The sequence below is a fragment of the Lissotriton vulgaris genome, chromosome 7 (genome assembly GCF_964263255.1).
Source record: "Lissotriton vulgaris chromosome 7, aLisVul1.2, whole genome shotgun sequence".
In the NCBI taxonomy this organism is placed as follows: Eukaryota; Metazoa; Chordata; class Amphibia; order Caudata; family Salamandridae; genus Lissotriton; species Lissotriton vulgaris.
The window spans coordinates 696,735,959-696,749,540 of record NC_141695.1 but is presented as its reverse complement, the minus strand read 5'-3'; the positions used below and the strand labels follow the sequence as shown (position 1 = coordinate 696,749,540).

The 13,582-nt window shown below is 46.6% G+C and overlaps 1 protein-coding gene across 3 annotated transcripts in view; it reads left to right on the top strand.

The window, feature by feature from the left end:
- BPTF (bromodomain PHD finger transcription factor) overlaps positions 1–13,582 on the top strand; it is a 1,660,779-nt gene that overhangs the window by 300,991 nt on the left and 1,346,206 nt on the right. For all 3 annotated transcript variants that reach the window (XM_086930929.1, XM_086930930.1, XM_086930928.1), the window contains exon 10: positions 11,727–11,856. In XM_086930929.1, coding sequence (XP_086787055.1) covers positions 11,727–11,856 — 130 coding nt within the window. The remainder of the gene's footprint in view (positions 1–11,726; positions 11,857–13,582) is intronic.

Below are 13,582 nucleotides of genomic sequence, written 5' to 3'. Positions count from 1 at the left end.
CTGCTTAAAATACTGACTTTTAATGGCATATTGAGTGGGGAAACAGTTGTAATATGGCTGACCCCAGAAGCAGGGGACTAAGACACAGGCATACCCTGAGCTTTTTGCTGCCAGAGCGACATCACTGCAACTTGGGAAATGGGTCTGCAGCACCCTTGGAGTGCCAGGGACTAAAAGGGGAACTTTTCCAGTTTTTAGAGTGAGGAAAAGCCAAAGCAGCACCTCAGGATATGCCAGACTTACAAGTGTAGACCGGGTGGTGTCACCAAAGGCATATCTCTAAATCTAGATGGTCAGCCCTGATCTGGCTAGAAGTATTGTTGCAAGTTCCGGAGGCCTTTGCCTCTGGCATTGCTTCCAGTTCTGGGAGAGTGGGGTGCATCTCCAGTGTTGTGTCCTATTCTTTGGAATGAGAAGGTTTGCCTGCTGACTGTGTCCCGCCTAGAGGTTGGGGGCGACAGAGAAAGACAGTACTTGCAAGAACTATCAAGATAGTGAAAGGAATAAAGTACAAAGTGCAATAAAAGACATGCAGAAGCAGGCTGAGACCACACAATATCAGCTACCTTACAAAGACTAAAACCAAATCAGCTTTTGCCAATGTACTTGATAAAATGTGCATTTAAAGGAAGAAGTGAATATCTGTGCAATGGGAATTACGTTAATTTAAGAAAAGGAAACAGCAAATGTGCCCACATCATTTTGTCTTATTATCTTGAATGATATATACCCCTTTCCACACAGAAACCTCAGTACAATTTGAAGTTTGGTAATACAATTAACATTTGGATTTAGAGCGAGAAAAAAATAGAAGCATACATCATGTTTTTAGGACTTTGCCCTCAAGATGCCATCTTTGACCTCACTCAAAACGTTTGGCTCACTTGCAAAATTTCACGCAGCACGTGTTTCCAGATAAAATGATAAACGCAATACAGTGAATTGGGTGACTAACAAAATGTAACATGTGGCTGAAGTACAAGAACATATTTTAACTTCGTGTGTGGGGGAGAGACTATGAAATAATTTATGTAAGGGGCAGGGACTAGTCATTAATAGGGTGAGGGCCACGACGTAGGCGGGCAGGACTCATGAACGTGTTCACTATGGGGGACGTGGGGGAGTAATACAGGCACAATGAAAATACCAGTTAAACCAGTGGACCCATGAAACATCGAAGTGCATAATGTGTGACTTCAGAATCCAGCTTTGAGATGCAACTTAAGTTGGAGAAAAAAAAAACTATTGGGTAATAGAGCTAAAACAAATGCAGCAAAATGAGGGTGTGAATAAGCCACACAAATATATGAAGAACTCCCATGCCACATTAAATAGGCACCGGTGTCCACATTAGTCCACTTTCGAGCTGCCAAGCATTTTGCAGTCTCTAGAGTCTAATAAAATTAAAGTAGACGACAGACGTTGCACAGTAACACACGACTATGATGGGGGAAGGAACAATGAAAAGACGGACGAAGGGGGTGTGTGCAATGAAGGATGGCTGGGGAGAGGGGGGGGGAATGGGGAGCAGCAACTCCGAGAGGTGGTCGGTGGGATGGCAACAGTGCAAAATAGAGAAAAAATGCAATAGCAGTTTCCTACTTTTAAAAAGACAGGAATGACCAACTACTAAAAAGACTCAACCCGGACTCAAATGAAACAAGATAAACCAAGCAAACAAAGTTAAAAAAGAGGGATGAAGTGCACAGCAGGCAAGGAAAGTGGGATGAGGGACGACATTGTACGTGGTAACAGCGGACCGGCACGGAGTCAGTTGAATCCATCTGTGCTTGGTCCTTGCTCCACAGCAAGTATCGGAAGTGACGTTTCCTGCAATGGCCAATTGAGATGGCTGCAATGAAGAGTGAAACTGAAGCAGACAACTTGCAAGCAGTGGACGTGCTCCAAGCCTTGTTTGTAAACAATAGTGTATCATAAGCGAGACGTCTGCGCTAGCGCCTGCTCTCGCTGGCTCGATCTTTCAAAAGCTGCCCCATTGGCTTCTTTTTTGGTCTTGCCTACGCAGCGCGCAAGCGCTGCATAGGAAAAAAGACCTTTTGAAATCGATTGAGTTTGTGTCCCAAAAACGTGCATGCGTTGCTTTGCTTTGAATGGCAATGCGTGCACGTTTGGCGATTCCCTTGCGGAAGCAAGCTTTCAAACCATATACCTGAACACGACTGACAAAAAACCCTCTGTGGCAGAGGGTCACGTGAGGATACAGAGGCGCCGCGCCAACTAGCATCCTTCAAATCTAAGCACTTGGCATCAAGAGCTGTTTGCACGTAGAAACAGGAATGAATATACTGCTGAGCACAATTAATGGCAGAGCGTACATTTCGGATTTGATTCATAACAAGGCCCAGTTAGCAAAAAAAAAAAAAACGCACAATAATGACTGAAAGCCTTATTCGATCTGCTCCTCTCCGTAAGATTTAATTACCCAGCCTCACTCTCCCTCCCACTGGAAAATGTCCTCCGCCATCCTGACTGATGTCACGCCACCGGACACACTTACAATCGGGCCCTTATTAAAGTGTGCAGTGACTGCAGTAATGCATGCCTTTGCAGGGTATACGGTCCACTGGCCGGAAAACTTTACAAACTCTTACAGTAGGCATTTTTTGCTAAACTCTGTGCATTCCCTTACCCACGCAGGTTTTGATGTAGGCTACAAAATGCCATCCATTTCTTTTTATGGATTTAGTATTTTAACATCTGCACAGTGACTTATTTCAATAGAAGTTGTATGTTTTTTGTGTGGTATAAATGTTCGCAATTGCAGAGTGCATTCTGTATGTGCTCTCATTATAACATGTTATGTTGGTGAAATAGCGTGTATGCCACTGTTGCTCAATTGTGCTAAATTGCAATATATGCTCCAAGTTTGTAGGAACAGTCTACATAACCTCCGAGGACTGGGGAACCTTCTTGGGTGTCTCTTGTGACAGTGTCACTGTTTTGTGTGCCCGTTTACCATGGCCCTCATTGCCTATGAAGTTCTTTCTGATATCTGGAATTATTAAAGATTCAAGGACGACCCTCGGGCAGTGGGTGTTGTTCTTGATCCCAGAGTCTGTGCAAAGATGGGACTTGCCTCCCGTACGCGCACCGGCATTGTGCTGTCTCCTCATTTTAGCGACATAGGAGATATTTGCTGCTTGTTGTGCTGTCCTGCTGGCCTATGCTGGTCTTGTGCCAGCGCTTGTTTCAGTGTAGAGGAGAAACTGAATGTTCCTTACCCTGATTTAATTTCTTGAGGAAGTGAAATTAGCAGCGCAGGATTAATGGAATATCAACTTTGTTATGAAACCATGGCCTTTTCAGTATGCCTTGGTAAGATGAAGGAACAAAGTCCTGGCACCATTCTCCTGGTTTTTGGGTGTGTCTCCTTCTGCTGTGTGATTTTTGGCCCAAGTCCACACCTGCACACAACGAAATGGCTACAATATTGAGAGAAGATGTTTCAATCACAAAGTATGTTAAAACTATTAATGGTCTTCTGAATGCCGTACTTTACAAAAGAACTGAATTCAAGCAGTGAATGTCTCTTCATTATGTAAGATGACTTGCCACTTACCACACTGAGCAACGTTCTCTTTAGATCAAAAAATAATTCACACTTTGTTGCACTACAAATATCACAGAGAACTTTATCCTTTTAGCAGCCACTTGTGTGTCATGTTTCACGATTTTGATTTCAGGTCCTGGAGACCTCTTCCCATCTCAGTAGCCGGTGTTTCCTACCACTTTGGGCAGCCTGAGGTCTTTAATGGAGGTGTGGTCTGGGTTCCGCCTGTTTATGTGTGTGATTTTTAAGGTCTTGTTTTGAGTGGGTTAGTCAAATAGACCCTGCAGAGTTGACTTACTGCAGTTCTGTTGCTCTAGGGTACAGAGGTTGCAGACAGTAAGGACTGTTTACCTTTTGTGATATGAGCGAGCCGCAGAGCTGAGGGGCGTGGAGGCGCCATACTACACTAAGGTTTTTAAGTGCATGTGTCTGTGGGATAAAGAATGGATGGGGCAAGGATCTTCTTCAAATCGAAGTTTAATGTGGCAGCTTGGATGTCCTTAACTATAAGCAAACAAGCATTGGCATAGCCAATAGGGCTTGCTATTGTGACCTTATAAGTATTTAGTTATGCATCACTCCAAACTCCTGAGGCATGAGCCGGGAGCTTGCATTTGTTGTTTGTTTGCTTAAAGCTGAATTCTGCCCTTTTTAAACATTTTTAAACATTGCGCCGCATTTACTTTTATTTTCAGCATTTAACTGCTGCTTTGTCTTTGGTTGCTGTGGGGAGGGCACCGAGTGGCTGTGAGGCGGCTTGGCAGGGGGAAAGACTGTGGCTCACCCGGGACGGTGGGTGTGAGACCGTCATCTTGGGGGGGGGGGGGGGGGGGGGAGAGCACAGGTTAGCAGGTCAGTTGTTTTGTCCCTGACTCTTTAAATGTCGGCACAGCTGCGACCGCTCTGCGGACGTGCCGCTGGCACGCCAAAGGCAAGCCCGTCTGCGCCGGACAGTCATCAGTCGCCAGAACCCCTGCCCATTTTATTGCAGATCCTATCAGGTTCTCGCGTGATGAGCTCCTGTCTCTTGAAATTAACTGTTCCTCCCTAGCTTGAGCCCCCCAGGACGGCTCTTTTAAATGTTAGTTCTGTTCAATCCAACTCCCACAGGACGAGTTGGCTTTCTGATTCTTAGACTGCTCGGATCTTACGTTTCTTAGTTTAAACTGCCGGTCACTTGTGAAACATCATGCCGAGGTCTATGCTCATTTAGCCGATGAGCCTCCGGATGTTCTATTCTAAACGGAGACCTGGCTATCACAGGATTCGGTGGCAGAGCCCTGGCTGGCTCTTCCTCAAGGCTATGTGATGAAGAGTGTAAACAGAGGGGGCGGCAGAGGGGGCGGTATCGCAATCATCATTAAGGAAGTTTACAACGGCAGCTTCAGCAAGGAGAACCTAGTGGGCGAACTTAAGCTCTCGAACGATTTCGGGGCCGGCCCCGCAGGCTTGGACAGACCAATTCTTGGCCTCGTTCTCGCTGCGGCAGCAGGGAAAACGTGACTTGATCCTCCTCGTCTTAAAACGCTCTTGGCATAAGCTGGACATGGGTCTTTTTTCTGCTTATTTGGCTAGTGATAGGCCTCGGTTGCCACTGGACGTGGAGGTAGCAAACTCATGTTTTCATGAGTGATTGACGTTAGGCCTAGATAGCTGCATCCCTGCTAAATTGGTGGGGAAGATTCGTGGGCCGTCTAACCCTTGGTTTAACAATTCATTAACCTTAGCCAAAAAGGGCTGTAAGCAGCTCGAACGTGTCTGGAGACGCTCCTATGATGTAGTAGCAAAAAGTGAATATCGAGCGGCCATTAAGCAGTACCACAAGCTTATTCGGAGAGCTCGAGCGGAGTATGTAGCCGATAAAATCTTGGCTAGCACCAATGCCGCTAAGACGATCTTCTCTCTGCTGAAGGGCATGAAGAGTGTGGGTGATACGGGGGTTTCCCCTATTTCCCCGAATCATCAGTGTAATGAGCTGGCACTGTATTTTGTGAACAAAGTCAAGAAGATATACCTTGGTCTACCTATCCCGGCTTTGTCTGCTGAGGCGGCGGACCGGGGGTTATCAGTCCTATGGTGGGAAACAGCCTGTCATCTTTTCCTCCCTTGACACACATGGAATTAGAGTACCTCTGTTTGAAAATTAAATCGGGCTCACCTGTTTATCCTTTGACACCTGCCCGTTTTCGCCAGTTTCATGCTCTCATTTCCCCGCTGTTCATCGACTTGGTCAACCTCTCTCTGTCGTCTGCTTCCATACCTGGGGTGTGGAAACACGTGAAAGTTATTCGGTTGCTTAAAAAACCCTCCTTGGACCCAGCTCAGCCGGGCAATTACCGCCCTATTTCCCAGCTGCCTTTTCTGACGGAGCTGGTTGAATCCCATGTGAATTCCACTCTCTCTAAGTTTATTGAGCAGAATGCCATCCTGGATCCATCACAGCATGGTTTCCGCGCATGCCACAGCACCGAGTCCGCTAAGCTGGTAGTGACGGAAGCTATCCGGGCGAGACTGGATGTTGGGGACTCAGCGGCCTTAGTCCTTTTGGACCTAAGTGCTGCATTTGATACCGTCTCTCACGCGATACTTCTAAGGCGCTTACAGGAAATTGGCATCCGGGTTGCGGCACTGAACTGGTTTCGGTCTTTTTTGGAGGGGAGGTCTTTCTAAGTCTCCGTGCCTCATTTTCACTCGCAGGAGTTTGCTTTGCATCATGGGGCGCCGCAGGGCTCAGTCTTGAGCCCCTTCTGGTTCAACATCTATGTCTGACCCTTGGCTGCGGTTGCTAAAGGAAAGGGCTTGTCACTGGTGTCGTATGCTGACGATACCCAATTGGTGATTGGTGAAATGTTGTACCAATCTGGACGAGTTCAAAGAGGACCTTTCAGTGTTTGGGGACTGAATGGTGGTAAATTGCTTGCAATTGAACGCCAGTAAGTCTGAGATCTTACTGTTTGGGAAGGATCGGGAGTTGTGGTCTGAGCAGTGTTGGCCGGATCGCCTCAAACCTGCCCCCCTGCTTAAGGAGGCTGTGAAAAACTTGAGTGTTGTTCGATAGTGGCCTGACTTTCGACACTCAATCGAAAGTTGTGGCAGGGACATGCTTTGGACTTTTGCGAGGCTTGAAACCATTGCTGGGTTTCTTTCCCTCAAACTTGCGTCAAACCATTGTCCAGGCGTCAATTCTATCCAGACTGGACTATGGAAATTCCCTTTACTTGGGAGCTAACAAGGCCAGTATTAAGTGTCTGCAGAGAGTACAGAATGCAGCAGCTCGCATTCTGGTGGCCCTTCCGAAATCTTGTTCTGTTTCTCATGTGCTCCGGAAACTTCATTGGCTGCCTGTTGAGAAGCGCATTCAATTTAAGTCGCTCTGTGTGTTGCATAAGATCTTGATGCTACAGGCACCTCTGGGGTTGGATAACCTGTTAGTTTTATGTGCCACGACGTCCTCTCAGATCAGCCGATTAAGCGTTGGTTTGCGTGTCGCGCGTTTTGAAAGCTAGAGCTGGGGGCCGTTCCTTTCGCAGTTTGGCGACAAAACTCTGGAGTTCGCTCCCTGTTTTCATCCGAGCAATCCAGAACCACATGGCTTTCCGAAAAGCCATAAAGACCTGGCTTTTCCCTGTTTAACTTTCCATTTTTCTTCCTGGGGGTCCCATTTAGGGTCTGTGGTTGCGCTGGGACGCCCCGTCGCTGGGGCAGCTATGCGCTGTACAAATCCGACAAATAAATAAATATCTGTGGTGCAACATCAACATATGTGTGGCTAAATACTTATAAGGTCCCGAAGGCGAGACCTATTGACTATGCCAATGCTTTTTTTTATGTTTTTGTGCAGAAAGTTGTCTGGCATATCATTACAACTGGTCTACTAAAGATGGTTATTTCAATATGCAGTTCTACTCGTGGATGCATTGTGAGAAGTTGGCCTGATATGCGGTGCTCACTATTCTAGTGATCACTATGTATCAGTCCAAACGACCCTTATTGATGATTGGTTGTAAGTCAACCTTATAGACCAGCTATCCTAGTAGCATGGACAAGAGCAGTCTTTAGGCTAAACTCTAGAGGGCGTTTTAAGCCAGCTGTTATACCATCACATATACCCCTTGAACACCAAGTGAAAGGACACCACACAAGTTGTTATGAAAATAAAAGGATATTTATTTATAACACAACAGCCCTGGACTCTTTATGTGGACAGGTCGCTAAGCACAATACAAAGCTCTTAAAGAAATATTGAAAGTCGCACAATTTACGCAAATGCCCGAGGGGCACGAAAAACCATATACTACAAAAGTGGAATGCGAAATTACTAGCAGGTAAGTACTACTCTCAGAGACTTTGGAATCGCTAGGGCTACAATGCTGAACCCTTAGATTAGAAGCAGGAGGTCTAGGAACGCCGTGTGCAGAGTGGAAACTCTCATGCGTAATGCGGGACAAAGTCTATGGATACTAGTAAATGCAAAAGTTAGTGTTCTCGGGCGAACCCGACTAGGTAGGTCAAAAACGAAAGTGGATCTAGACACTTAGAGAGTTGGTCTACGCTGGAGCACCGTGGTACTCGGTTTACCTAGCCCAGGGGCTGCGGCTGCATAGGGTTCAAGTGTTGTCGGGAATCCTCGTTGACGAACCAGGAGGCTGAAGTGGAAGTTGCTGGCAGGCGACCAATGAAGAGGTTCCGGGCTGATCCAAGGACGGGATCAGCTGAAGAGTACCTGTAAGCAGAGGGGACCAAGTTCTGAATCACTAGCCAGTGATTAGGTGAGCACCAGGATGGCACCGGACGAGGCCACTCAGCCAGGTGAAGAGGTGACACTGGATTCTGCTGCGGCACGGACCAGGGGCGCTGATGTCGACCAGGCTGGAGGTCTGCGAGCTGTCCCACGTCGGATGTCTGCTGCTGGCGATGCTGGATCCGGTGAAGGAGGCAACAAGCCTTGGCTACGGCAAGCCCTCGTGGAGACACAAAATGGCGTCTTGGGTGGACCAGGAGGGTCCGAGGAAGGTCCCCTTCAGGAGGAGACTGGGGCCAGTCTAGAGGAGCTAGACCAGCGGTGAAACAAACGTAGGACGTCGTCAAGAGGGTCACTAGCCAACGGGCAAGTGACCGGACAACGTGGCAAGCGACACAGAAGCAAAAGGGTCCCACGCAGATCTGGTGGATGCTGGGGGGCTGGTCTTCGGTGCTCGTGCTGCTTGGGGTTGGGGCTTCTCTTACCCCAATGCACCCACTCCTGGGTCCCTCGGCGGTCGTGCTGGGTCAGTGTTGTGCTGGCTCTGATGGTCGCCGGGTCCACTGGTCTCGTCGCACCCACGGTTCTCAGCTGTGCTGTAGAGGCAGGTAGAGGTCAAAGAGGGCAGGGAGTCCGGGTCTCGTCGTGCTGGTCAGTCTGGTTTCGGAGGAAGGACCTCTTAGCAAACCGCAAGATACTTAGTTGGTGCCTGCTGCTGCAGGGTGACTACTCCTTAGTCACAAGGGAGAAATCTTAGGAAGAAGTCTTGAGTTCCTTTCGTAGAAAGTAGTTTCAGGATTCAAAGATGATCTAATTTGGAAGGGTCCCCGCTCCCACCTTTATTCTAAAGAAAGGGGCTGGTACGGGACTAGGTCCTGCCCATGGGTGGGACCAGGAAGGGAGGTGGTTACACCCCTCTCCCATGCCGGACTTTCCCCAGCTCAGGGGCTGGTGTGCCCCTGGAACTGGTTCAAACTGGCAGATGCACAGTGAGCACCGGGGTGCCACTTGCAGTCACCTTCCTATTCAGCCCTGCCTACCTAGGATACACAAAACCCTGTCTGGGATGGTGCTAGCACCGCCCCTGACAGGAAACCCTTTGTCCAAGCTCCCCTCGCTGGAAGGACTCCCAGCTGCAGGGGGTCAGACTTGTGTCTGTGGTGGCAGCATCCATTTTGTGATGCTGAGGCTCGAGTTAACTTTAACCGGGGTTCACAGTTACATACATGTTGTGTCCCTCTAGAAGGGTGGAATGCTAACCCCGTCGCCAGAATTGGCGAGGGGTTAGTATTCCAATTCGTATGACACCTTACTTGACATGTTTTGATAAAGCGATACCAAAGTTGGCAAATAACCGCGAGGATTATAATGCACTTAAGAGTATATGGTACGCGTTATTATGGAACAGCTATTAGGACTTGGTTCAGCAAGCTGCAGACGGGCTCAGCTCATGCTAGAGCACCATCTCACAAAATTCCAAGCCCTCTGCCTTCAGGGTTATTAAGGCCTGCCATAGGAGTGACTGATAGGAATACATGTGTCCATTTTTAGGGTTAGATATAGGTATACTATATCTACAGCAAGGGGTGATTACACCACCTTGCCCCAGCTGTCGTGCAGCCAGTTGTGTCAGATTTAGATGGCCAGCCAGGGGTGGCATAATACATGCTGCGGCCCCTGGTAGGCCCTGGGTACACCTATGCCCTGAGTAACAGGGTCTGATAAGGTGGCCAAGTACCAATTGGTAAATGCACCTAAGGTACACGTGTCAATTTAGTGAGAGAACAGCTAGGCTGTAGTTCTGATTGGAAGGCCCACAGCCAGGGAAGTCGTAAACCAGTGAAGCAAAAAGCAAAAATCTGGCGTGATCATAGGATTGCAGACCCTACTCTCCTACATGCATTTCATACTATTTTCCAGGAGAGAGCACTTGAGTAACACAAGGTGAATTTATTTTAGATTGAATAAACCCCGTCCAAAGCTTGCTGCAAGTTACCATGAGTTTGAAAACAAAACTTTGCTTTTATTAGTGTGATACCCAATCATATTAGATGTGTAAAATGATGCAATAAATTGTGTTCTTTTTGTCCAACTTTTGTTACGTATTGGATGAGTTGTCCGTTTATCCTTTCTTATTCTCTGCCCACATGAAACTCACAAGTGCATTTTTCTATGACAAATGCATTTACTTATTGCACTATATTTCTCTGATGGGGAAGGCATCCTAAAACATCTCTTATTATCTTGTGTGAGTATTTCTTATTATCTTGTGTGAGTAAGTTCAGTTATGATTTGTGTGTGCCTGCAGGTCAGATGATCAAATCTTTCAGGCCAACTCAGCATCCCATCCTTCTAACGCTTAGGCTTTTGTTTTTCTGCCCACAAGTTTTCCCCTCCTATTTCAGTAGACATTGGTGGCTAGTGCACATTTACTTGTGTTTTTCTTTGCAATGGAATGATCATACAATGATGAAAGGCATTGCCATTTCCAACGTCAAAAGCTCTAGCTCGAAAAAATGCAAGACCTATTGCATTTCTAATGCTTGTTTTTTCTCTTGCCAGTCCGATTTAGAATGAGAAATAACATTTTTGTTAAAAATGTTTTTTAAATCGTACCATGCAAATATTGTATGTCATCAAGAGGCAATTCTTAATTTGTACATTTGCAGGATAGCAAAAGAGAGCCAGGGTAAAGAAAAATAGGAGAACTGTTACTCTCAAAATGTCTGAACTTCACAACTCTGCGATCTACAATACACATTCAGAAAGTCGCTATGTTTTATAAGCTTTTGAGGCAACTAGGCCTCTTTTTGTTGAATTCTACTTTTGAGTGCAAACAGGAAATTTGGTTTAGTGGATTGAAAAATCTTACTAGATTTCTTGGAAAGGACATGGTTCTTGTCATATTGTTAGATGTAGTCTAACTGCACTCATTAAGTAATTATTCAAATTTCCGTCACTCTCTGCAACAAAATGCATACAAGATAGGATGCCTTCGGCCTGGGATCACATTAGTTATTTGTAAAAAAAAAAACAAAGCTGGTTCCGGACAACTCCAAAATGCTGGCAGCCGACAGACAAGTGAAAATACGGCATATAAGTTATTGAAAAAAAAGATAACTGCTACACTATTTGAAGCACACAGTGTGTCTCTTGAATGGAATATAAAACAAGTAGCCTGTTTTCCTAGAGTTAACTTGTTGACTCGAATGACTTATGGCTAAGACGTTCTCAAGTATACATTGGTGTATGTTTTCACGTAAGTATAATGAACTGAATTGTGTTTCACCCATAGCTAGGACATCATATTGCATTGAGCAGTAAATGACATAAGAATTGCTCATGTTGAAATAGTTTCCCAAATTAGTACATTGCGAGATAAATCATTTTGTTTACCATTGGTTTTCTTTTTAGGTTGCACAGAATGACTTCAATAGAAAGGGAAGATAAAGACAAGGTAAAAAAGAAAGAACGTAAGCAAGAAGATGAGGAGACCATGCTGCAAGCTACCTGGGTGAAATATAGTTTCCCGGTCAAGCACCAGGTGTGTACTTCGTATTAATGTTTTACATTATGAGGACTTTTCCCTGTCAGCGGTTTCAGAGTAATATTCATAGTTCTGTTAACTGCTCATGTCTCAGTACACTTGGTAATACTGCACATATTTATTTTATTTATTTATTTGACATTTGTGAAAAAATAAGGTTCTGTTGCTAGGCGGGTTGCCAGTCCATCCCCTCCCCCACCAAACACACACACACAATTTTTGCTTCGCTTTAGATGCAACTTTGGCTGCCGAGCACTGAGCCCCTGCTGTCCTTATTACCAGTACCAGTGTTCTTTCCCTGAAAACATGTCCACAATCTGTACTTCTGCCCCCGTAAGTCTCTAGTAAGTGGTACTCCGGGTGCACATTGCCTGGAGTGGGTCCCCTGCGACCTCCTCACTAGATCCATGCCACTGCCCCTGCAGCTGGCATGCCCCTGTGAGGTGAGTGGGAAAATGACCAAGTCAACATGGCACACGGTCTGTGTGCCATACCAGCTAGCACTGCCGGAAATATAGGTAAGTCACCCATCTAGCAGGCCTTTCCAGCCCTACGGCAGGGTGAACTACATCCCATGAGCAGATTGGCCCCTATATCATTAGGGTCTAATCCTTAATATTGTAAATGCCAGGGAAGCCATAGAGAGTACATGGGCGGGGACTTGTCAACTTGAGTTCCACAGCACCATAATGGCTTCTCTGAACCCAGTAGTGTTTGGTACTAAACCGCTCCTTGTAATAAATCCATATTGATGCCAGTGTGAAATGTATTAGAACATGTACTCTAAGGGCACCTCAGAGGCGCCCACATAAAACCTACCAACCCTCGGTGTGGTCACTGACCGGTTGTAGGCAGCCAGCCACCACCCACATTTCTGGGCCCCTGGGTAGAGATTCCCTGCTCTCTGGGACCAGAAACAATGCACATCCTGGGCAGAGGTGTCACTCCTCACCCAGGAGGGGCTAGTGCTTGAAGAGGGAAGCTTCAAAGGCCTGCCACCTTTTGTAATGCGACCTCCAGCCTCTGCTGCTAGCAACAGTTGGCAGCCCCCTGGTTTACACCCCCACCTTCAGTGGTAAACCCGGCGGGAAAACTCAGGAGAATACGAGGTGTGCCCACCTCAGCCAGTTGCATCCCTAAGGTGGGGGAGGCGAGGTGAAGCCCATCTTTCAGTCCCTGCTATCTTGAAGATGGGGAGACCCCCTCCAATCAGGGCTAGGTCCAACCTAGGTCTAAGCAGAATGAGTGAAATACAGGCCCTCTGTGCTAAAGAACCATACACAGTTTTCCATAGCATCAGAGTACTGATGAGAACTCATCTTAGTGTTTTACCTAAAGTAGTGTCTGATTTTCACATCCTTCATACTATTTCTCTTCCCACGTTTTTTCCTGACCCTTCCACTCCAGCTGAGTGGTCTGTGCACTCGCTAGAACTCAAGAGTCTTCAAGTTTACTTGGACAAAACTAAAACCATTAGGCTGTCCGACCATTTATGTGTAAGTTATGGTACCATTAGAACAGGCTTTGCTTCCGCCAAACAGTCCATCTCCAGATGGATTGTTTCCTGTATCGAGGTTGCTTACCAGTTGGCTGACAAACACCTTCCTGCCAGGCCCAAAGCCCACTCCACAAGAGGATAAGCAGCCACTGTGGCCCTTCTTAATAATGTTCCCATCTCTGCAGCCTCTTGGGGATCAGTACATACATTTACAAGCCACGACTG